The 25180-nt window shown below is 57.1% G+C and overlaps 1 protein-coding gene across 2 annotated transcripts in view; it reads left to right on the forward strand.

Annotated features, from left to right (window-relative positions):
• Nucleotides 1–25180, forward strand: part of CYTH1 (cytohesin 1) — a 77645-nt gene that overhangs the window by 21423 nt on the left and 31042 nt on the right. The window contains exon 1 of one of the 2 annotated variants that reach the window (XM_044247319.1): nt 15282–15473. The exons of the other annotated variant lie outside the window; for it this stretch is intronic. Coding sequence (XP_044103254.1) covers nt 15443–15473 — 31 coding nt within the window. The 5' untranslated portion in view covers nt 15282–15442. Of the gene's footprint in view, nt 1–15281; nt 15474–25180 lie in introns of those variants that run through there. 2 annotated transcript variants of the gene reach the window in all.

A 25180-nucleotide genomic window follows, 5' to 3' on the forward strand; every position in this document is an offset into this window, starting at 1 on the left:
TGGTTTGCTTGGAAATTATCGGAGGTTTTCTGAAATTGTCTGCCCCGAGCTTCTCTCTGGTGCTCTCTGTCTGCCTGAACACGTCGGTCCCTTGTGTCCGCCTGGGGAGGGTGCGTCCTTCTGTTCAAATCCGGAGTTGTTCCCCTTGCCTCACTCTGGCGTCTGGGGGGACTCGGCCACGTGTCATTCTGGGGTCCCCACTCTGCTGGAAGGGGTCCCCGTGTTTTCCGTGTTGCGTTTACCTTAAGTTTATAGAAGCCTATTTTCCAGAAGTTTCCTAAGAAAGGCCATGTGGGAGGTTTATGTCCTGGGTTTGCATATTAGAAAATGTCTTGGTGTGTCCTTAACGCTGTCTGTTCTTGCATGTGATGTAAAATTCTTCCAGTGAAGTTTTCTTGTAACTCTGGTGGCTCGTGTTGTTACTTTCGTGTGTCCCTGAGAAGTACCAATGTGTCCTGGAGCCCGTTGTTGTGCCAGTGTGTCGTATTTCCAACACACCACCACCATTTAACTCTAGGGCGTTTTTAGCACCCCCAAAGGGGAAATTCCATTCCCATCAGCAGTGTGTCGTACATCACCGTTGGGATGTAACGCGGCTCTAAAAATCCGGTTCCACTTCCAGTGGACACTCCGGGGGTTTCCAGTTTTGCGTTATTGCTGCGATCGCTGCGCTGACCGCTCCTGCTCACACTTGCTGGCGGGTGTGCGCGGCGTCCCCCAGCAGCGCTGGCAGGAGAGCGCGTCTGCGGGCTGTCCTCCCCGCCGGCGGTGTGGCCGGCCTGGCCCGCGTCCAGCGTGCGTGTCTGCGGCTCCGCGCTGCGTTCTTTTCGTGCTTCCCAAGCCGGGCCCCCGCGATCTGACAGGCCCCGCTCGACCGACTCGAGCCCACTGGGGCCGTGATTCCTTCCGCAGGCGCTGCCTCTGGGGGTCATCCGGGAAGAGAGAGCGGTCGCTCGTGGACGGGTCCGCACACGGTTTCCCTCTCCGCTCATTTAGTCGTCTTCAGGGTCTTCCAGTAACCTTGTCGGGTCTCCTTCCACTAACGCTTGCCCGTCGATCGGCCCGTTACCGGGCACCTGCTTCCTGGCGGTTGCGAGCGCACGGAGGTGCACGCGGTGGCCGCGTGGATGCTGTCGTGGCCGCGGTGCGGCGCAGCCCTGGCGATGGTCTGGCAGCTCGTCTTCGCTTCCGTTACCTCTTCTGTGTGGACAGTCGGACCAGCCGTGGAGGGGGTGGCTGCACTTCTCCCTCTCTCCGATCCTCTCGTCTTCTTTCTCGCCCTGGTTAGCGGGCTGCGGCGTTAGGACCTGAGTCTCCTGCGCTCCTTGCCTGAGAAAGCTCGGACTAGAGAACCCTCCAGCCCAGGGCCGAGCGACGTGCCCAGAGGGCCGCGCTCCGTTTCTTCTCGGTCTTCCTGGAGAAGCTTTCACCTCTCCCCCACGAAGCGTAACACCCACTGGAAATCGTCTGTAGACACCTTCGTCACGTTAAGGAAAGATTCCTCTGTTTCTCGTTTGCCGAGGGGTTCTTTCTGTGTCATGAGTGAGTGCTCAGTCCTTCTGGTTCTTTCCTTGCACGTGTGCGCGCACACACACACACACACACACACACCCGTCACACTGCTGCAGGGATATACGACCACATCAGGCGAGCAGCCCAGCCCCTGTCCCAGCCCTTTGCTGACCAGCCGTAGTTGAAAACCTGAAGCTCCTGTGTAAAACAGCACCACATCCTGAAACCCGTGTGTGAAGAAAATAATGCCAGGTGTCTCGTTGGTTATTTATTACGTTGATAATATGCTGAAAGGATGTTACAGATAGACGGATTAAATACGATTTATTTCTAGGGGCGCCTGGGTGGCTCAGTGGGTTAAAGCCTCTGCCTTTGGCTCAGGTCGTGATCCCAGGCTCCTGGGATCAAGCCCTGCATCGGGCTCTCTGCTTGGCAGGGAGCCTGCTTCCCCCTTCTCTCCCTGCCTCTTGGCCTACTGTGATCTCTGTCTGTCAAATAAATAAAGAAAATCTTAAAAAAAAAATTATTTCTAATTAATTTTACTTCTTTTAGTTTTTTGATGTGGCCACTAGAAAATTTAAAATCACATATTTGGCTGACATTATATGTTTCTTCGGATACTGCTGGCTGGGTGGACCAGCGCGTGTGTGCAAGCTTCATTCGTGACGACCGCAGCTGTCCGGCACTGAGTGTTTCCTGGGTGTCCGCGCTGCTCTGAGCACTTTCCCAATAACCCTGTGAAGCGGGAAGATCTTCATTTCCTCGATGAGCGAACTCACAGATGTGGAAAGACACACGGCTTGCTAGTGGGACACCCAGGACAGCACCCCCAGGCCGTTGGCTCCTGGGTCTGTGCCTTAGTCCCCACCTGTCAGGACAACAGTGACATCTCACGGCTGCAGGGAAGGGGTGTGCTTCTCAGCAGATGGTGAGGATATCTGACCCTCCTTCAGGAAACAGTGAGATTCCTTTGTTGTTCTGTACTTAAAAGAACAAAAAAGGAACTCCAGGTGGATTATAGGTCAAAGTACAGAGACGTTAATGTGTAGTTTATGTACGTTTGTATGTGCACATATGTACTACATGTACTGTGAAGATTTTTATTTAGTTTTCTTTATTTGAAGGAGAGAGAGAGCACGCGGGGAGGAGCAGAGGGAGAGGGAGAAGCAGACTCCCTGCTGAGCACAGAGCCCAGTGTGGGACTCGATCCCAGGACCTTGAGATCTAAGCCAAAATCAAGCAGATGCTTAACGCACTGAGTCGTCTAGGCGTGCTTCCCTCTATTCTATATACTTGGACCTGTAATCAGTTTGAAGGTGGTGTTGGTTTTTCAAAGTATAGAGTGACAAAAATGTGTAAATATATACAAAGCACATGTTATATACATACATGCATATAAAGTGAATTTTAAAGTGAGTATTTTATACATTTTCATTGGGAAGGAACACCATTTCCTAAACAGGTCCCAAAAACCCAGATCATAAAAGAAAATATAATTGACAGACTTAGCTTCATACGAATGAACTTAATGTATAAATATTTATATTGTGTTCTGTGTGACAGAAGCTCTCAGAAAAGTTAGCACACACAGGGTAGTTGGAGAAAATATCTGGAGCACTTACAAGCAAAGGATTATTATCCATAATTTAGGGAGAGTACCTACAAATTAATAAGAAGACAGTAGGAAATAGTACAAAAGATAGGAACGGTTCACAGGAGCAGCATAGAGAGCCAATAAAAAGTGGTCGGTATTCCTAGTAAATGGAGAGAGACATTACCACAGCCGTCGGGTTAGCAAGTGGAAAGGTCCCTGACGGGGCTGTGGGGACGTGGGCGTTCTTGTGGAGCGTCAGGAGGCAGTTTGGTAGTCTCGCAGGTGGTTGTACTGCCCGGCGCCCTGACCTTGGATTCTCAGTACCGCCCTGCATTCTAAGGAGCCTGGGGCCGTGTGGGAAGTGCCTGATTCTGGGGCTGGGGCAGCGGGAAATATGGGCTGAGCCCACCCGGAAAATCTCGTGATGGCAGAGTGCGGCCTCACCTCACAGCACTCACCAGTTTCCAAGGGACGTCACTGATAGACCCGCTGCTCACCTTCGCCACGTACGGTCAAGGGTAGCGTCACGGCCCTTGGCCATGATGCTCTGAGAGGAACACAGCCTCGCGCTTTGGGCCGTTCTTGCCAGAAGTGCACAGCCTCCATGAAATCAGCAGGAAACCCCCAACAAATCCAAACCAGGGAACGTTCTACAAAATAAGTGATCATTTCTCTCAGGGCGCCTGGGTGGCTCAGTGGGTTAAGCCTCTGCCTTCGGCTCAGGTCATGATCCCAGGGTCCTGGGATCAAGCCCTGCATCGGGCTCTCTGCTCAGTGGCGAGCCTGCTTCCTCTCTCCCTCTCTGCCTGCCTTTCTGTCTACTTGTGATCTCTCTATCAAATAAATAAATAAATAAATAAATAAAATCTTTAAAAAAAAAAAAAAAAGTGACCAGTTCTCTGCCAGGGGTCAAGCCCCTAACCAAGGACCAGGGATCTGTCACAGACTGGGGACTGAAGACACAGGACAGGCAGTGGGGCTCCTGGATTAGAGGCAGCGAGAGGCCTGGTGGCATCCGTGGACATGCTGGCCAGCAGTCGGCAACGCGTCCTTGTCGGCTTCTGGTCGCAGGAACTGTCCTGTGGTTACGTGAGGCAGGGTTGGTGGCGCTGTGGAAGTGGGCAAAGGAGGTCTGGGGACTCCATGTTGATGCCACTTCTCTGCAGATCTAACGCGATTCCAGTCCATGGGTAAGTGCCCGCACCAGCTGTGACTCACCTTTCCCCCGTGTCTCCCGCAGACATAGGTGCCCAGAGCAGGAAGCCCGACCTGCAAGACTGGGAATGGTAGCTCAGTGTGCGACGCCAGAGTTATCAGAAGCAACCTCAAGTTCATCCGTCCAGGCTCAAAGTCTGGCAAAAACTTTACTGTGCAGTGTACCAGCTTTTAAAAATTGAGGTAGATCCGTATGGTCCAGTATAGGAAAATTTCCAAGACCTATTAATGCAAAAAAATAACTTACAGAAAAGTACATATTAACTAACCTTTGTTGGGTGGGTCATGAACAAGGACTTGTATGTTTCGTGTGACTCTGAGAAACAAACGAGGGTTTTGGAGGGGCGGGGGTGGGGGGTTAGGTGAGCCTTATGGTGGGTATTCAGGAGGGCACGTATTGCATGGAGCCCTGGGTGTGGTGCCTAAACAATGAACTTTGGAACACACACACAAAAATTAATTTTTTTAAAAAAGGCTTAAGATTAAAAAAATTTGTTGTGATGCATAAACAATGAATTTTGGAACACTGAAAAAATAAAGTTAAAAAGAAAAAAGAATTTTAGAAAGATAATAATACTAAAATAAAAACAAAGTAAGTTTGGTATCTTCTGCCTTCCGTGAGATGATCCTTTTGTTGTGTTTAAAATACTTAGGGTGGTTGTTTCATGTGTGTGCTTTATTTCTCGAGCAGTTTGTTTTGATAAAAACACGGAGCCTGGAATTCAGCCTTTAGGGAGCTGTGCCGACTGGTTTACGGCCCGGGTTCCTACTCCTGTTTCAGGAGAGGTGCTGTCATTTGGGCAACGTGAGAGGTCAGGGAAATGTTTGTCTTCCAGGCTGCCCGTTTCTGTTTACGGTGGGCAGCGTGTGTCCCTTGGGGTGGGGGAGCTCACGCAGAGCCGCGGGAGGACCCCCATCGGGCGTGGTCTTGGCCTCTAGGTCGCTGTGGCTCCTGACGGGCTCCTGGGTCCAAGGCCTGCCTCGTCCTGAGATGCCGGTGAGGGGGTGGTGGGAGTGCCCCCCCCCTCTGCTCCAGGGTTAGTTTCATGCTGAAAAGAGATCCTGTTTTTCTGTGAAAGTTTCTGTGTTTCTTTGCAAACTGATACATGCTTTTTACAATTCCCTGGTTAATTACGAGCATTCGCCTGTGTCCCTTCAGTCCACATGGCAGACCCTCGCGGGCACCGCCGGCTCTGGGCCTGTTCCCACCTTTCTACCTTCAAACCTGCTTTGACTGCGTCTCTTTTTCATGCGAACTTCTCTTCCAGGTAGGTTTCCCGCTGGGAAGGGAACGTGCAGCCCAGCCCACACAGCTCTTTGTTCTGCAAGCTGGGTATAAAATCCGTTTCAGAAAAACGGGAACACCCGGGGAGAGGATCTGTTCAGTGGAGGGGGCTTGTTGGGGGGCCAGACCCTTGGAAGGATGAGACAGCGTGGTGTGAGCGCGGAAGTGCAGGTGGGCCTCTGCGGCCGTGCGTGCGGCCTCCCAGGGCCTCTGGCTGAGCGTGCCCTTCCGCTCCCGGAGAGCGCCCCCTCACCCCGACGGTGGCCAGTGTCTGTGTCCTTCAAGACCGTGGTCCGGGGTAGTGCCGGACCCTCCCCAGGCCTCAACACCAGAGAATGCCACGGGGATTTTCCAAAAGGTCGCCGCACTCGCGTGCCTGCCCAGTGCCCCCATTGTCCGCTCCTCTCCCACGCGCTGACTTTTGCCGTTCTCCCACTAAGAGCTTGGAGGGCCCGGTTTCCATGGGCAAGTCCTTAGCATGCCACGTGGAGGTTTACGGAACTGCTGCCGCCCCCTGCATCCTCCCGGGCCCTGTCGCGTGTCCAGGGAGGCACAGTGTCCTCCTGCGAGCCCCCGCCCACAGCTAGAGGGTGTGCTGTGCAGGCCAGTGGGCGCTGAGTGGACACCGGTAGAGCCTCGAGCCTTTTTCAAAAGAATGAGGGCACCCGGCAGATCCTTGTTTTGAGAAATAAGGAGCGATGGGTGTGAGTCGCTGGAAGACGGGCGGCTTGTCCTAGCAGGTGAGGCTGACTCAGGTTACTGGGGAGCGCAGGTTTGTCACCGAGAAGCGGCCGGCTCCTCGGTCCGGAGTGCGGTGAACCCGGCGAGTCACGGCAGTGAGGGACAGGGAGGGGGGCGTCCAGAGAAGACTGTGACTGTGCTTCGTGCGTCACTGCACCGTAGAGAAGAGAGGCCCGTCCACGGTCTTTGTTCGGGGCATGTTGTCCCTACAGCTCAGATCTGTTTTCTCAGCGATGCCCATGGCGACCACTGGATTTAGTGCTTTCACCTGCCGTGCCGGTCCCCATGCGCGCTCCTGGTTCCTTCTGGTCGCCTGCCACCCCGCTTTCCAGCATGCTAGTGCCTGTACGGTCTGTCCTGTGTGTCATGTGTCTGTGTGGTCTACCTCCGTCCCTTCACGTTCCCACCGGCTAGCACCTGTTCCCACAAAGGTGCCGCGTGTGGACAAAGGGCAAACCCATTGTAATATTAAGAAAACCATTTCAGAAAGTAAGTACTGGTGAATATCAGCAGGGCACGGGCCACCCTCCGCAGAACATGAATTTCCTCTTTTTCCCCATATAGGTTCAAAGGATAATGGAATTTACTGGCGAAAAGGGCCACTTGCAGGTTCCTCAGGGAGCCAGCAGAGGGCAGCACACACGGCACTGAGCGCGTCAGTATTTTTTACTTTATTTTAAAGGCGCCTAAGACTCTTAGGCCGGCCACTTCCGTCCGGCGGGCGGCGTCCCCCGTCCCATCCGCGAATCGCACCGCGGCTGCTCGGTCTTGGCGGAGGGTGATGACATCGTGGATGCCGTCACGTTTTTATTTTCCCGGGCATCCGTGACGCGTTTCCAGCCGTCTCGCGGGCCGGTGGGGTTGGGGACCGTGGCCGCCGCCCGCCCCCAGGAAGGGCAGGGTCATTGAGCTACGGTTCCAGGCCCGCCGCGGCGCGCGGCCCGCGTGGTGTCTCGGAACGCGGCCTCGCCTTCTCAGGGAAGGGTTCGCGGAAGGTCACGGCCCTGCGGCTTGTTTCCGGTTTATGGCATTTTGGGACACCGGTGATGGTGAAAGTAAGGTCAGACTTTGTGGAAAACGGCACTTTTCTACAAAAGTTAACTCTTCTTGGAGAAAATGGAAATTTACATTGTGCGAGATACAGAGGGCAGAGGATATGGTTAGCATCGGGCTTTTAAAATGTACACCTGATTGCTTTTTGCCCTTTCTTTCGGTAATAGAAGCACCAAAAAAAGTGCTAAAAACTCTGCCTCCCAGAGGCCCATCTGGGCGAGTACTAGGGACGCCGGGAAGGCGCAGCCCTTCCCTTCTCCGCGGGCGTCTCCGCGGCCGGACGCCCTCTCCGCGGCCGGCCTTCTCCCTTCGGCCGGGCCTGTTGCTGTCTGTGAGGAAACCCGTACGCCCCCGCCGTTTCTGCCTCCACGGCCGAGGCCACGGCCCTGCGGTCCCCGCGCCGGGGCCGCGCTCGGAGCGCGCCGCGCCCTTCAGGTGCCGCGGGCAGGAGCGGCCCGGTGAGCCGGAGCGTCGTGTCGCCGTCACTCCGCAGCCCGGCCCACGGCCGCGCGCCTGGGAGTTTGAGGACCCCCGAGACGGCGTGCCCCGAGCCGCTCTCCCACCCGTGGCCCGTCGGGACGATCCCAGCTGCGGAGCGGGAGGCCGCGGGACGCCGAACCCCTTACCCTCCCCGCCCCGAGGGGCTGCGCCTGGAGACCAGGGTGAGGCTGCACACTGGAGGCCGGGTGGCAGGTGCGGGTGCGGCCGTGGCTCCCCGGTCTCCTGTCCGTGGCTCGCAGCAAGGCCATGTCTCTTCCACTCTTGGCAGAGCACGAGGGTTCGGTTTCTGAAGAGGCTGCGGCACACGGTGAGTGAAGGTCCGCGGCGGTCCGTGGGGGCGGCCCCCCTTGCTGCCTCCACCTGGCGCCCGAGGCTGCCGGCCAGGTCTGTAGCCCACGCAGCCCAGGTAGCGATGGGACAGGGGGTTTTCAGGCTAATACGAGAAAGAACACATAGAGCCTCTCGCATGTTACTGCTTTACTGGTTTATTTAGTTATTTATATTCATTTTTTAAGATTCTTTTTATTTATCTTCGAGAAATACAGTGAGAGAGAGAGCACAAGCAGAGGGGAGAGGGAGAAGCAGACTCCCCGCCAAGCAGGGAGCCCGACTCAGGGCACTGTCCCAGGACCCCGGGGTCATGACCTGAACTGAAGGCGGACTCTTCACCAGCGGAGCCCCTAGGCGCTCCTCCGTTATATTATTTTACAGTGAGACCCAGCACCCCGCAGGCCACAACCACCACACCCCACTTCTGATCAGCTTGTTGGCATGGAGGAGCCAGCAATGTGGAGAAACAGCCTGTGTTTACCAGACATTTAAGAAATACCCTCACCATTAAACAGGAGAACAAAGCAAGCAGAAGAAAAAGTGTTTGAGGAAACACATCCTGGGAGAACACTTAAAAGCCTCGTGCTTAAGAGTCTTAGATGTGATATCGACAAAGCAGGAAAAGGATGCTATCCAAAAGGAACATTCAGAGATTAAGAGGGACTTTGTGCAAATTAAAAACAGCCCAAAGAAAACAGTACAAAGGCTAAAAGATGAAGTAGAGGGCCGTCCCAGTGCTGGCGGCCGTGACAGCATCACACATGGGGCGGCACGGCTCTCCCAGAGCCAGGAGGGGGTCCGAGCTGGGCCCTCCATCAGTGCTTTCTGCTCAGAGCTCCCTCCTGAGCTCGGGGAGCGCCATCATCCTGCCGTGTGCTATCAAGGTACAAGGACAGCCAGCTGGCCCTTTACGGCCGCCAGTCCCGCATGTGCGGCTGCTCCCTCCCAAGCTGATCTCCTCCTGTGGGCCTCGCCTCCAGACGCCATCAGCTCAGGGTTTCAGCACACGTTCAGGCCATTGCAAGAACACTTCCACGAGGAGACGAAAAGTAGGAGTGAAAGGATAAAAATGAAAAGATCCACAGTGGAGGTCCAGTTGTCCAACAGAAATCGCACAGTGAGAGCCGAGAAAAAGGATAGGACATCAAAGATTCCGAGACGTTAGACTCGGGGGCTCTGCCTATGGGCTAGCACGGTGCATGCAAATGGACCCACACCTGGACACCTTGTTATCGCACAGCGCCAAGGGTAAGGACCCGGAGAGCTGTCTGAGCAGGAAAAAGATCCCATCGAAAATTCTGGGAGTCAGAATGGCACGGTCACTAACAGCGCGCTGTGGGGACAGAAGACAGGGGACACCTTTGCCACCGTGAGGAAGTGATGTTAGGGTGCAGTTCTGTGTCCAGCCAGAGGAACAGGGGTGTTTCCGGACACACAAAATCCAGAGCAGGGATGGAAACCCACCACTGCACATGCTTTCTCTGGTAGTTACAGAGGATACGCTCCAGCAGAAGGAGAAGGGACCTGGAGACGTGGAGTCAGAGAAACGGGGGCAGCGGCGTTTGGAAAGGGCGGAAGGACTCACCAGGGGCTGGGGTGAAAGCAGCAAGGCCGGTGGGGGAGGGGCGCGGGGATTTGGGGCGGATTTTTGGCCAGCTTGCTCCTGCGGACAGTCTCATCCGTTGGTGCCGAGAGCCAAGCACACAGAAACAGAAGAGACCCTTCATGGCATCCTGCGCTAATGGTAATCGTAGTCGGTTGTACCGCTAAACTGTGAGCAGTGTTTATGGGAGTAGTAAGTACTGATTTAGCCCCAAGTTTACATGTAACCATCCCGGCGTGCGCCGTGGTGTGGGGGGGTGGGGGGTGTAGGGTCCAAGCAGAGTCTTCAGCTGGCAGGACAGGCCGTGGATGCCCCGAACTGGAGACTCGGGAACGAAGGGTGTGCATGTGTCGTAGGAAAGCAGGGAGGTGAGGCGCGGAACAGAGAGCTGACAGGGCTGCCTCTGCAGAGCAGGATACGACCGTGGCAGGGGTACCGTTGGGCAGGAAGCTGTGGGTTTCTGTTTTAAGCCATCGGTACTATTTTTCTTTTATGTGATGTGTGCATGTTATTTTGGTTAAAGAAGAAAAACCAGACACGAGGGGAAGAGAAAAACTTGGACGGGCAGCAGGGTCCCATTAAGGAGGGTCTTGACAGCGACGAGGAGCTGAGACTTCAAGGCAGCTGATGGGGCTGTGCAGACACGAGGAGAGGCTCTTGGCAGTGTGTAGTTTGCTGGGGGGGCCCCGCACCCCGGCCTCTGCCGTCTGCCCTTCTCCGTCCTGCTGGGCTGGAGGCTGCCTAGGGTGGACTGCGTCTGCAGGCTGCCGTGCCCTGTGGCCCCCGCTGGGTTTGTCCAGAGGCTTGGAGGGTCAAAGGAGGAAGAGGTCAAGGTGTTTTCTCCCTGCCAGGTAGCTGAGGGTTAGCTGAGCCCTGTCCCCAGCCATTCCCTGTCCCCAGCTGAGGGTTAGCTGAGCCCTGTCCCTCCTCTGCAGCCAGCCACCTCCTCCCACAGGCCTAGCCTTGGTCGGGAGCCCCTTGCTAACCCTGGGGAGCTCCACCACTGAGTCACCCCAGACTGCACCGTGACTTCTAGACAGTCTGTCAGTGGGCTCCCCAGGCTCCCACCTGGAGTGTACTCTGTCTCCTCGGGGTTATAACTGATGATGTGGGTATCATGCTGAGAAAAAACTTGCCCTGGAACGTTACATGAACACTCACGCACATTTTCACCTTGTGTCGTTTTAAACCATTTCATGTTTGCATGCTCTTACCTGTCACCGGAGAAGATGAGGCTGGGGTACAGGATTAAGGCTACTTTTTTTTTTTTTTTTTTTTTAAGATTTTATTTATTTGACAGAGAGAAATCACAAGTAGGCAGAGAGGGAGGCAGAGAGAGAGAGAGGGGAGGAAGCAGGCTCCCTGCAGAGCAGAGAGCCCGATGCGGGGCTCGATCCCAGGACCTGGGATCATGACCTGAGCCGAAGGCAGAGGCTTTAACCCACTGAGCCACCCAGGTGCCCCTGATTAAGGCTACTTAAGGTATTTTATTCATTGAAAATCTAAAATGCCTACGTCAGAACACCTGCAATCCAAACACCCTTCTGTGTGGTTTTGAAGATTTTATTTTTTTATTTGACACAGAGAGAGGCAGAGGGAGAAGCAGACTCCCCGCCTAGCAGAGAGCCAGATGCAGGACCCAATCCCAGGACCCTTGGATTATGACCCGAGCTGAAGGCAGATGCCCAACCGACTGAGCCCCCCGGGTGCCCCTTTTCTGTGTGACTTTAATGAGAGTAGTTACAAAGTGTTGTTTTTCACTTTGTTGGTTTAATGCTGATGGGGGCCCCGGGCCAGTAGCTCTGCCTCCTGTCTCTTCCGACGCCTCTGAGGCCTAGGTGACTGTCCTGCTTTTGTAGCCTGCCGTTGTTCTCCTACGGACTTCACAGTGTCCTTTGAACTTGGGCACAGCTTCTACTGAAAGAGCTGCGCTACAATCCTGCCCACTCTCTTTGGGATTGATGCCGTTGCTGGGCCTGGTGATGATTTTTCTCCATTAGCCAGGAAGGCCCGGGTTATGCCCGCTGGCCAACGGGATTGCAAGGGGCACCCGTCTGAGATCTGAGAAACGTCCCAAGATCTGGACGATAAGTTACGATGTCACTTTCCTTATGAGCGAGTCAAGCATATAATTTGGTGGTTTAGTAGCTAACCTTCTGTTTTAAGGAACTGGAGACGTGCCTCTTCAGTCGCAACTTCCTTTTTTAACAGTGTTCCTTGTTGCACAGGCTTTGGAAGAGGATAGCGGCGCAGGAGGCAGTGTGGCGCCCCGCCTGCTGGGCCCCGCCGTGCTTCCGGCAGCTCACAGAGCGGGACAGGCACCTGGCCCGAAGGGGGCCCACTGTCCCCACACAGGGATGATGGATACAGTGTGAGCCGTTTACAGTCCCCATCTCGGGACGTGAACTGGGCAGCGTGGCGGGGCGTGCGGCAGTGCAGAGTGGGGCAGCCTGTGAGTCGTGAGGTCCAGGGCCAGGTCCAGAGAGCCGGCCGAGGCATGCCCTGTGCTGTAGGGCAGGGACCCTGTTGGTGGCCTGCCACCTGGAAGATGGCATCCGGATTCTTCTGCCTGCCTAGACCAGGGGGGTTGGGCCATCCTTGGCTTCTTTTACCCACGATCCATTGGCAAGTTCCTGGCTCTGCCCTAGAATAGAACATGAATCCTATCACTTTCTGCATTAAGGGGCCGTCATCTCTTACCCGGAAGACTGGGGTACCGCCCCCCCGCCGGCTTCTGGCCTTGCTGCCCTGCAGTCTGTTCCTAGCTCTCATCACAAATGAAGTCAGGCCCTTCCCTCCGTTCCAGCCCCGGGAAGTGGCTTCCCATCTCCCGCACAGTGGAAACCAGTCGTTAAAATAGCCATCGAGGCCCTTGGCAAGCCCTCCTCATACCCCACCGCCCCCGCCCCGCGGCCTTGCCTTCACCTCTGGCTGCCGTTGGCTGTGCCCCAGCTGCGCTGGCCAGGAGCAGCCGGCCAGCCCTGACCATGCGCTCCGCCCCGAGCCCATGTAGCATCTCTCTTCCAACATACATGTGTTTTGCTGCTCGCTGCCCTGCCCTCCCCAGCTCCCAGTGGGGTGTAAGCATCCCGAGGGCAGGTGCCGTGGCCATGTGGTGCACCTCCGGTCCCTGACACGCCATGGGCTGCCTGACACTCTGCGTGCTCAGTAAGTGCTGAGAGAAGCCGGTGGAGGAAGAGACGACAGACCTGCTTGTAACACGGAGGCTTCCATAAGGCAGAGATTCCACACCTGCTGATAAAAAACAAGTGACAGGTTGTGAGAAAAGGTTGGAACATTTAATACAAAAGAATTTGTAATCTGCAAACCAAAAAGGAAAGATAACCAAGAGGAGAATGGGTCAAGGATATGAATAAGCAGTTCACAAAAGAGGAAATACCACAGACTCTTGAAAAAATCATCTGCACCACCGGTCATCAGGTCAGTGTAGACCCTAGCCACTGAGAAGCCATTTTTCGGCGGTCGGACTCGCAGAAATGAAGTCTGCCCTGTCAGGGAGGTGGCACACCTGGGCAGTGTCTGAAGGTGCGTGTGTCCGTGCCCAGGGCCAGGCCGGCCTGCCTCTGGCCGTCGGTTCCAGAGAGGCGCTCCGCTGCTCCACAGTCGTGGGAAGTGGAAGGGAGCTGGCCTTTTCAAAGCTGGGACTGGCATCAGAGACCGGCCCTAGCACCAGAGACAGAAATGCTGATTTGGGAGTCATTATACTTAGATTTTGAAATGGGGCTGGAGGGGACTTGGCCTGGCCCTCGTTATGGGAGAGGGCGTGGGGGGAAAAGTGTTAATTCTGATTTTGAAGTATTAAACCAAAGGCAAGGAGTTGGGTCTCTGTCACTTGCCTCCGCAGAACAGAGTGGTTTTTAAAAATGTGTTTTGTCTGTTTATTTATTATTAGGCAAGAGGGTAAGTGTGGGCTGAGGCCACTGCCCTTGAGGCACCTGTGGCCACGTCCAGAGCGTGGCGGGTGTCTCGCTGTGGACCTGCATTTCTACCTGCAGCGCGGCCCGGGCTTTAGGACGGCAGGTCCAGGCCTCACGCACGCCTGCTGTGAGGGGGGCCCCCACAACCAGGACCAGTGAGGGGAGGGGGGCTCGGGTGCTGCGGGGGAGCCAACAGAGCGGGGACCCTGTGGCCAGACTTCAGGGAAGTCATGTGATGCCTCTGGGCCTCGGTGTCCCTTCCACGGATCAGGGCCAAAGAGAAGTCCTCACAGGGTGCTCTCGGGGTTACGTGAGTCGGCCGTGGGCACAGGGTAGCATCCAGGAAACGCGGCCACAGCGGTGATGTTCTAAGCACGCGCTTGCGGGAAGTGACTGGGGCAAGGGCCCTGTGATCCCTCCCATGAACATGTAGAGGGAGTAGCAAGAGCCGGTGGCGGGCCTCCGAGCACGTGGTCTGAGACGCGCCGGACTGTGTGCACGTGGGTGGTGGGAGTGGCAGGAGAACTTGAAGCCGCTTCAGAGTCTTCCAGTCCGGCATTGGCTAAATACCCGGCCTAGACCATGGATAGTAAAAAATGTGATAAGTCTCCATTTACAGTCATGGAAAAGTGTCGTGAAAAAGGGCAGGTTATAAGATAGCACATAAAATATTCAGTTTTTGTTTCTCTTTGTATTTCTCTATCGATACATACTGAAGCTTACTTGCATACTTCTCTCTTGAGGTCCTGTAAGTACACCTTGAGAGAGAAATATGTCTCGTGTGTCATATAACCTAATTATTACACGTATCACATGTAGGATCTGTGGAGGCATAAAGGTATATTTGCAGATGTGTGTACACACAGAGCGAGGCCGAGACAGAATCAGAGTATAATACACAGAACAGAAGTCTGGAACAATACAAGTAACATCTGCCAAAATTTCATCAGGGTCATCCCTGGGTGATGGGATTAATAAGGCTTTCCCCCTCGTTACTCGTTAATCTGATTTCGACAACAAACATGCTTCGTGAATGGAAGTATGGGGAGACGAGCAGTTGGATACAACCCCGTAGGAAATAGAACGGAGGTAAAATCAAACTTGTATTGGCAATACCGCCCTTAGCTTTTTCCTGCTGTTCTTCCTCTGACATCTGCCTTCTCCTTTTAGCCTGTGACCTCACGGCACACCGTCATGATTGCGATCTCTTAGTCATTCTCGGAAGTGTGCTCTCCCGCGGAGCGAGCGCCGGGACTCGCCGTGGTTCTGCTCTAAGCGAGTGCTCGCAGAGGGACGGGAGAGGGGACAGCTGGCTGTGTCCCGTGCTCCGGCTGGATCTGAGGAGGGACGGTGGGTGCCGCTGCAGACTCCTCGGCCCGAGCTCGAGCCGGATCCAGGGAGGAGGCGGTTAACTCCTCCTCGGAAGCTCCCTGGGCCCCACTTCAGGAACTGGGCGGCGGCCGTGACGCCTCAGCCGGGGGAAGGCTCATTGGCTCCGCAGTTCAGGAAGGAGCGCTGAGCTGTCCCGGAGGCGGTGGCGGCGGTGACCGAGGCCGGCAGGTGTTCCGGGCCCCACCCAGCCCCCCTGCCCCCGCCCAGGGAAACGTCGTCGGGTGCCCCTTAGACGAACGACATCCGGCACCGTCAGGGTCCCGCTGGGCTGGGCGAAGATGGTCCTGCAAGCCACCGGGGGGTACGACGGTGAGTCCGGGTCTCGCCTGGGCGCCCGCAGTGGGGGTTGCGGCTGTCCCCATCCAGCGGGACATCTGTGATGACAGTTTTATTGCCTTGCGGGGAGGAGCGGCCCCCAGACTCGGGGTCTCCCTCACTGTTCTCGGGAGAAGGACTGGAGGGTCGTGAGTGGTTCGGGGGCGAGGCCTGCGTGGGGCTGCGTGTGACTCCGTGTGTTTCACCCAGAGCAGGGCCCCCGCCCGGCCCCCAGCCCGGCTCTGCTCTTCGGGGAAGATCCCCCAGGCGCTGCTCTGCGGGGCCTGCGTCCTAGCGCGAGTGTCCACGCTCCCCGGCTCTGAGTGACCGTGGCCCCGGGCTCTGGGGTCGCCGTGCCCCGACTGAGGGCCACGGTGAAACGGCGGGGGCAGCCACCGGTAGGGGTGCGACGAGGGGCGGGAACATGCAGAGCTCATCGGGCCTTCCTCCTTCGGTGTCGCTGGGGACTGCGGGGTCCGTGGCGTCTGTGGACGTCCTTCATCCGCACCCAGCGAGGCTCCAAGGGAGGGGGTGACACAGCTGAGGGCCCCGGAAGAGAGCTGGGAGGGGAGCCCCGCGGGGCCGGGGTTCCGACTGTGGCGTGCGGCGTGTCGCACGTGGACGCGTCTGTGTCTGGCGACGCCCGCGCTGGGCGGCAGCCGTTCCCGCGCCGGACGGCAGCGAAGTGGATGCTGCTTTGTTGTTGGTGATGAACGCGGGGAAGCTTGAGGTAAACATTGCACTCTCTTTCAAGGTAGGTTTTGGGAAAGTTGGAGCAAGTTTTGGGGCCATTTTCTGCTTTTCCTTACCTGGCTCACCACACAGTACATTTCCAGGATTCACCTCTGAGACGGCTCATGCCGGACCGGACCGGACCCGCGGTGACGCGGAAAGCTGCCGCGCGTGGGGGAGGCTGGGGGAGGGGGCACGGAGGGGCTCATGGTAATCCCTCTGCGCGGGAGGGGGCCGTGAGGAGAGGCGGTTCTGTGTGAGCGCTGCACCCCTGCAGGAGGTGATCTAGCTGCCAGGCAAGTCCATGGTCGCCAGGGTCTCTCATGGGAAAGGAAGAGGTCACTTTACTGGTGATTCGGGACAGCGGGTGTGAGCCTGGCCTAGGCACACCATGACTGCTGGTCACCGTGCTGCGTGCTCCTCCTCATGTCCTGCCGGGCCTTCCCGGGGGGGCGGGGCTGGCCTCAGACTCCCAAGGACCCCGCTGAAGAGTCCCTCGAGAGGCTGACTCGGGGTCCTGTGTCATCAATCTCCAGCTGTCCCGGAGGCCCTAATGTCCAGCATGCACGGCTCACGGTGTGGTGAGAGTGGGGCCGTTTTGGGGCTGGGGACTTAGAGCTCGGGGTTCAGAGATAGGGTTCACGGGCAGCTTTGTTTGGAATGAGTCACCTTCAGGAGCTGCCGGCTGCTCTCGTCACCTCTCTCCCCTCTCAGGAGCACTCCGTCCTGTCCTCTGTTTGGGACTCCGGAGGCCAGCGCAGTTGCCCTTTCAGCTGCCGCTAAAACAGGTCCCATAGGGATCCCGAGGGGGTGCAGCAGCAGCGGCTCTGGGCAGGCGTGAGAGTGAAGGGAGCAGACGGACTTGGCTCTGGCAGGTCCCCAAGACCCCAGGGCAGAGAGGGCAGTGTCCACGCCACGCCCCTCACAGCGCTGCTCTTCTAGGTCCGTAGGCTCCGAAGAGCACACCTGGAAAGGGTAAGTGGGGGTTGTGTCTCAAGAAGTTCTCCTGCCCCGCTAATCTCTGATCCAGAACCCGGACATTACAGATGCTTTTGGCCTCTGTCCTTGTGTGGCCCCTGTGCACCTCAGTTCCCAGCGCAGTGCCGTGCGGGCGAGGAGCGAGCGGCGGCTTCCGCGGGCGGGCTTCCCGTGATCTCGGCCCATCTCTTCAACGCGTAGTCCCCCTTGTTTCGCCCTTGATCCTTTCCTCTGGGCTGGAACCCGAGCTCCCTGGCATGTGGAACACGAGGCCCTCGCAAGCTGATGCTGGGCTCTCTTCTTGCGCCGGCCAGTCCTGATGTGTCCTGGGTCCTGACCGCAGCTGTGCCCCCAGTCCCCAGGCACCCGGCCGTCTCGCCTTCCTGGGTATGTGTGTCGGCGTTGGTCTCTGCTTCTCCATTTGGGGAATCCATTTGTCCTTCCAAGCCCCGGCTTGGAGGCTTGACCCGTCCGAGCTCCTTGGTGTCCCCGGGTGTGCTGCGAGGGCCGTGTGAGCGTGGCCCTGGCGGCCGCGGGGGCTGCAGCTCCGGGCCCGCACGCCTCCCCGCCCGGCCTTGGTGTTCTGTGCAGGGCAGGGGCCGGAGCCCTTTGAATCCGAGCTCAGGGCCGGCACAGGCAGGTGCTCTGCGATGCTGAGCTGCAGTGAGGGTCCAGGGACTCGGCCGGGGCGTGCGAACGGGGCTGTGTGTGTCATTAGAGTGTCCCGCTCAGTGAGTCCTGCCTCCTTGGCAGACCGGAGCTGGCAGCGCCACCTCCACCGTCAGGAAGCGTCGGAGTTCAGAGCTGGGCTTTGCCGTGCGCATAAGAACAGAGACGAGGGAGAAACCTGTTAAGCTGTGAGATTCTATGTGAGTGTCAAATCCTATTATTATAGGAAGAGGCGTGGGGTAGAACTAGGCAGAGTGCCTCTCCACCAGGATCCTGGGTTCTCGGGTGACCGCAGAAATCCTCCCCCTGCTGTTGACTTACGGCCCGAGCCCATCCTCTTGGCGCAGTCCGGGACGGGGCCAGCCTTGCGCTGGACAAGCCACGCAGCGTGGGGTGTGCAGGAAGAGCGAAGGTTGCGGTGCCGGGACTGGAAGTCCGTACTCCCACGGGTGCTCCTCGCTCCCTTCCGCGGGGGTTGGGTTTGCATCCTTACTGTGAGGCAGGAGCGCCTCCTGCATCCCGCGCCACCGTCTGCCGTGACAGGTGTCCAGGGGACTCGCTCTGGGCTGAATCTCCTAGGCCCTCCCGCGAGCGAAGCAGACACAAATGCTCTCGGTGTCGTCGGCAGAGGGTCAGAACCGCCCTTGCCTTTTCTTACAAAGGCGAGCAGAAACGAGGCTCGGGTCCCGCTTCTCTGAAGGAGCGGACGGTTGTCTGTGGCCTGGACGAGTTCTGTTATGGAGTCGGAAAGCACCGGCCTGGCTGCCGGCACCCGGGGCCCCAAGTCCCGCAGACGGGTGGGATGTGCATGTGGCAGCCAGCCCTGGGGGAAAGAAAAGGCAGGTACTGGGGGTCTGTCTTGGCAGGCCCCCCCAGTCTGGGCCTTGAGGGTCCTCATCAGTACACAGAGTGGCTAGTGGGGGCGAGGACATTCCAGTTCTTGTCAACAACCCTCTCTGTGGTTCTGGAAGGTTCCCCAGAGTGTGTTTGTGGTGGGGGCTGTAGAACCTGCATGCAGTTTGCTTCTGGTTGAAGGATGGAGGGCCAGACCTTCTGGAAATGTTTTAGGGTATCAGGGTTTCACTTTTACCCTGCATTTGGACAACCCCCCGAAGGCACATTGTTCTCCCCTCTGCCCCTTTTCTGTTTGTCCTCCACTTGGCTGAGATTTCCTCATTAGAAACAGACTCTTGTCGCTGCTGCTGGCCTCCTGTTGGCCCTCCGAGGAGCTGCAGCTGGGACAGTCCCTAAACACAGTGTGGTCTTGGACTCGGACGGCCTCCGAAGTGACCTGGTCTAGCCCAGTCAGCTCTGCCAGCGAACATCATCGCCGTGGCTCCCAGAGGGACATTGGGCTCAGCTGGGTGCTCATGTTCAAGAGCACAGCTAGGTCACGGCCATCTCGTGACCCCCGGCACGCGTCTCCCGAGGATGTGATGTGCCTGGCTCCGTGGAGGCGGGTGACATGCTGGGGGAAGCGGAGACGGGCAGGTCACCTCTGCTGGGGGTTCACACTCACCCCAGTACACCCCCCTTTCTTAAGAGAAGAACCTCTTCCTTAATGCACAGCGCTGTCACGAAAGAGCCAGTCCGTGTCTTTTCCTGGTTAGTGGCTTCTCTGCATCTCTGGTGTCCGAAGTCTCTGTTCTTCTGTATTTTCTGGTAAGAGTTCAGGACACTGATGCAGAGACTTCAGACGGAGTCCCACATACAAAGCCACAGCAGCGTGGCCTAGGTACAGCGGGTGCTAAAAGCCTTAGAGCAGGGGCGCCTGGGTGGCTCAGTGGGTTAAGCCTCTGCCTTCCGCTCAGGTCATGATCTCAGAGTCCTGGGATCCAGCCCCACATCGGGCTCCCTGCTCAGTGGGGAGCCTGCTCCCCCCCCCACTTTCTCTGCCTGCCTCTCTACCTGCTTGTGATCTCTGTCAAATAAATAAACAAAATCTTAAAAAAAAAAAAAAAAAAAGCAGAATCCAAGTGTGTTTTTCCCACAAAGGGCATATTTAGGCATCAATCTGAGTAAATATTTTGGGGTAAATGGCCAGTGGCATTTCCATACTTTCTCTGAATAGAAATGTCAACATAAAATGATGTTTTAGGGGCGCCTGGGTGGCTCAGTTGGTTAAGCCTCTGCCTTGGGCTCAGGACATGATCCCAGGGTCCTGCGATCGAGTCCCCCGTCAGGCTCCCTGCCTCCTCTCCCTCCGCCTCTGCCCCTGCTCTTTCTCTCTCACATAGATAAACAAAATCTTAAAAACAAAGAAACAAAAAACCATCAGAAAAAAAGGCGTGGCCTTAGTTGTGGAGCGACACAGGGAGGTAGACCTTGAGGCGACCCCGGCCCGGTCTCTGAGGAGGGTCCCCGCCCAGCTTCAGGTGCGTCCCTCCCTGCAGAGTGTGTTGGTGCCCCGCTGCTCCGTGGTTGCTGGTCACACTGAGGATGTCTTAGAGAATTTTCTAGACCGTCACTCACAGATCAGCTCCTCCTTTCTCGTGACCCCGTGGTGTTTAAGTACTTTGTAACTTTAGCAACTTGTGGAGGATGTCGGGTGGGTCAGTTTTTTGTTTCTTTAATTTTTTAATTTTTTATTTTTTATAAACATACAATATATTTTTATCCCCAGGGGTACAGGTCTGTGAATCGCCAGGTTTACACACTCCACAGCACTCACCAAAGCACATACCCTCCCCAATGTCCATAACCCCACCCCCCTTCTCCCCACCCCCCTCCCCCCAGCCACCCTCAGTTTGTTTTGTGAGATTAAGAGTCACTTAAGGTTTGTCTCCCTCCCGATCCCACCTTGTTTCATTTATTCTTCTTCTACCCCCTTTAGGGTTGGGTCAGTTCTTAAACGGAAGTGCTGAATGGAAAGGTCCGTGGCTTTTGAGCTTTGGATGGCTGAAGGACGGTGCCGGGTTACACGCCCCTGGCCGCTCGTGTGCCCCCCACGCCCTCGTCAGGGTCTCCCATGTCATCAGACGTTTAATTTCTGCCCGACTGTTGGGGAGCAGTATGGTATGCTGTTAATTGGTGTGTTTTAAATTCTCTGTTTCTAGAGAGTTCAGGCATTTTTCCGTGTCTGTCCGTCTATATTTTTCTCGAGCATCTGCCTCCGTGTCCTTTGCCGGTGGTGTCGGTCTGCCTGGGCTTCCCGCTGCTCCTTGGGGACTGAACAGTGACCCCGGGCGCCTGCTTCTGTGTTTGCTGTCCCCGGCTGTTTGCCTTTCGCCGGTCGGGCTCCGTCTCCACTCAGAAGCTTTTCGTCTTCCTGCGGGAGTCACGCTGTCCGAGACCGTGACCGGAGTCATCCGTGCTTTATGCTAGAACCGGGATGGTTTCCTTCTCTACGTTCAGGTCCGTGGTTCGGCTGGAACTCATGCCGCGTCTTCCCGGTGCCTGGCTGGCTTACTGCCCCACCGCCAGGGGTTGGCAGCGCGCTTCTCTTTACATTTGTTTCTGTTGGTCATTTCTTCCCGGGGCTGTGTGACCCGAGGCGCTGCCAGGTGGGTCAGCGTCTCTCAAATGTCCCCTGTGCTGTCCCCTGTCACCGAGCCTCACGGGTCAGCCTCCAGGAGCGACTCTCTCGTGTCACCTTTTTTCTCTCTCATGCTTTTCTGGACTATCTGTGTATAAACTTCTTCATTAGAACTTTATTATTACTTCATTTGTGCCATCTCTGTAAAAATCTCGGAGATGTTCGTAGTGCTTTTAGGACCTGTGACACAGACACCGGGGAGACACCTCTCCCTGCTGGGGTCTTCCCGCCTCCGCTCAGGTCTCCCTTTGTTTTCCTGGTGACTCTGTCCTGCCCGTGTGAGAGGCCGGCCCTGCCACATGCTGGCTCTGGGGTTTGGGGCTTGGGGGTAGAAGAGAACTGGTCCAGAGAAGCCAGTCACAACAGAATCTGCAGGGCGACCAGGAGGCGGGGATCTGTTTACTAGAGGGACAAGTGCCACCGGAAACCTTCCCAGTGTCAGGGGTTCACAGCCAAAGCCCCCACCTCCACGGATCACATCTCCTCCCAAGCTCATCCTGGAGAAGGAGAAGTGCCAGCCGGGGTCGCGAGGGCACAGACCGTGGCACCGATCTTCGTCGTGTCTCCCTGCCGCCTCATGGCTGTCCTCCCTGCCGTGCTGCTCCTGGCTCGGCCGTGCCCTCTGCCAAGGGCAGGAGGTGCAGAACCCCGAGAGCAGCCTCTCAGAATGCAAGGCCTAGGGCGCTGGGCCTGCACTGGCGCTGGGAGGGGCCCCGTCCCCGCGGCCAGGCCTCTGTGCCTGCCCCAGCTGCGGCCCGCCCGTGAGCGGCCCCCGTGACTGGTCAGGACACAGAAGGTGGGTCCCCAGCCCCGGGCCACCTCCCTTCCTCAGCTTCTCTCAGACCTCGGGAAGCCTTCTCTGGACCCCGGGCAGCTCCGATAAGGGTCGGTGTCTGGTTCTGGGAACCGGGTTCTCCCACTTGGGGCTCGGAGGAGACACTGCTGCTCTCTGAAGAGGTCTGCAGGCCCTTCTCCGTGGGACAGATGTCTGTCTTCGCCTCTCGCAAGAAGTGGTTATGCTTTAGCTTTTACTAAAGAAAAATAAAGCACGTCTCAGTGTCAGGAACAGAGTACAGCTGTTGACACTCTGCGCCCCTGTTGCCATGTGCCAGGAAGGGGGGTTGAGACCCGGGCTCTCTGTCCACTGTGCGTGCTGGGGCGTGGCACTTTGCCCAGGTCAGCTGGGGCTTGGCAGTGCCTCCCGCCGAGGATTAGCACGCTTGGGCCCTTGACGAGTTGAAGTATAGGAATTTACCTCTGATGACCGAGTGAGTGGTGCGGACTGCCCCGCATGCGTGCTGGGGGTCCCCGGTGCTGGCTCCGTGTGCCCGAGGCCGCGCCGGCGGAAAGAGGGCAGGACGTGAGCCCTGCGCAGGGGCGTCTCGTGCCAGCCTGCGGGGGGGAGCTGGGGGCCCCTGGCAGGGGCAGAATCCAGAGGTCTTGGTGTCAGAGTCAGAGGACACGGTGTGGCTCCGGTTTCCCCCCTGCCTTTCTGGAGTGTTCGCCCCTTTCCCTCACGCACCCGTCCCTCTCACCAGCCTGGAGCGCCCTCTCCCTCCTGGTTCCGGCCTTCAGAGCAGGCTGCAGCCTCAGCCCCCGTGGGCAGCCTGCTGGCACGTGGCTGCCGTGTTCACCTGTTGCCAGCATCCTCTCTCGTACCCGCCTGAGTCTTTCTCCTCCCAAGGAAATAGTGACATGTAAGCTCTTTGGGGGCTGAACCGTGTCTCGCCATCTCTGTATCTTCTCGGTAGCTTTTTTTTTTTTTTTTTAAGATTGTTGAATTAGTCTGAGAAAACCATTTTTAAAAACTCTTATTGTCTCTCTCAGTGGATTTCCTGAGATGACTAGATAGGCTGGGAACGGTCTTTGTGTTTGATCACTGTGATTTCACGAACTTGATCTGGGGCTATTTCAGCATCTGCCCTCTCCGTACACGAGGAGGACCACCCTGCGGCCATTCTGTCGGGGCTCACTGCTCTGACTTCTTGTCTGTTCACGTCCCCGATCCTGTGGTCTGTGCTGAGAATTGACTGTCCTGGGTTCTGCTCGCAGCCGCCTGTGGCCTGGGTTCAGGCTGAACCTTTGCCCCCGCTCCCAGGCCGCAGGTGAAGCCCCGCGGCAGGTCCTCCGATGGCTGGGCGGCCGTGGGCGTGGTCTCCTGGGGGCACCGTGACTGCGTCTCAGGCAGGGGGTGAGAGGTCGGCAGCCACCAGCAGGGACAGCCACCAGCAGGGACGGTCCCTGCTCTGTGTGTGTACAGAACAGTGGTGTTGCCTCAGAACCGCAGGCAGAGCCCCGGTTGGTTATTCACGTAGAGCAGGGGCTGCTGCTGGACAGAGGAGCCCGCTGGAAGGACAGCGCGTCGCCCGACGGTAGGCTGCAAGAGTGGACACGGAGGGGCGGCGTGGGTTAAGATGCTCAGGTGACGGTCACAGCACGTGTGGGATGAGAGGGGAGTCTGTCCGCTGTGGCCCCAGAGTCTTGCCTGCGAGTGGTAGCTTCTGAGGGTCGGTGAGCACGAGCCCCGAGACACAGGGAAGTGAAGGGAGACTGGGGGTGAGAGTCGGGGGACAGGAGGGCCCCCCCGGGGGCAGGCCGGAGCGGCCGGCTTTCCAGGTGGTGCGACTGTGTCAGGTGGGGACTCCGGGTGCGCCGCTGTTGAAAGCTCGTTCCTTTTGCCACCCAAAGCGGAGGGTTCGCGAGTAATTCTGAGGTTTATTGTTCATGGACTTGGTAAGATTTTACAGATGAGAACTGCCATTTTGGCACAGCAGTAAAGTAGTTCCTATTATGACTATTTCTTCAAAGACGGAGGCTGGGCTACAGAGTTGGGATATTTGGGTCAGGTCTGGCGACCCTGTGCTGGTGACAAGGAATCCCCAGGGGCATACAGCCTCTGTTAGCAGGACGAGGGGTGTGGTGGGGCCAGGCCTTGGGGGGGGGTGCCTCCTCTCAGCAGCTTCCTAAGGACCGAAGACTGGAAGTTCGGTGGGGGCCGTGGGGATGGTTTTGTCTTCTCCGTTGTTGGTCATGGGGAGCAGTGGTGGTTAGGCAGAGCAGTTCTGCCTTCTGGGGGACATGTGGCAACGCCTAGAGACACTGTGGCTTGTCCCATCTGGAGGTGAGGTAGTGGGGGTGCTCAGCTCAACCCCCTGCTTTGCCTGGACGCCCTTGTGATGGAGAGCGACCCGGCAGGAGGTCACAGAGCCCCGAGCTGGTGTCGTGGTTTCTCTTCTTTTTCCTCCAAAGTGCTTCTTTGGCACTTGATTGTAGAACCTTGTGTCTCTTCCCTCACCAGCCAAAGACAGCTGCCTCGAGTCACCTCGTGCTCCGCTCTAACGTGGAACCCACGTCCTGGGTGCTGGGGCTCCAAGTCTGTGTGTTTAAGGGTGCCCCGTGGGTTGTCCCGGGTCCTCTGAGTTTGAGAGCTATGGCTCTTGGGCTGCAGTGATGTTTCGTGTCAACGGCCACCTTACGGTACTGTCCCCGAGATCAGCTCGCCGAGCTGCTGCTAACCAGAATGTGCTGGAATGTGGTGCTGCCACCTCTGGCGTGGGCGTGGGCGGCCAGGCCTCTGCTGAAAGGCCGGAGCACACCTGTGTGGCGACGCGAGGCCTGGGCCCCGGAGCACGGGAGCCTTTGGTCAGCACGACTGTCTGCTCCCGGGGTGCAGGGCAGGAGGAGGGGTGGCCAGGTGCCGAGTCCCGCCCCGCCCCATGGGGCTGCCCCGTCGTCTGTCCGCTCAGTAAGGAGAGGGCACCTCAGGGAAGGGTTAACATCCTCCCAG

Source organism: Neovison vison, chromosome 5 (assembly GCF_020171115.1).
Source record: "Neovison vison isolate M4711 chromosome 5, ASM_NN_V1, whole genome shotgun sequence".
In the NCBI taxonomy this organism is placed as follows: Eukaryota; Metazoa; Chordata; class Mammalia; order Carnivora; family Mustelidae; genus Neogale; species Neogale vison.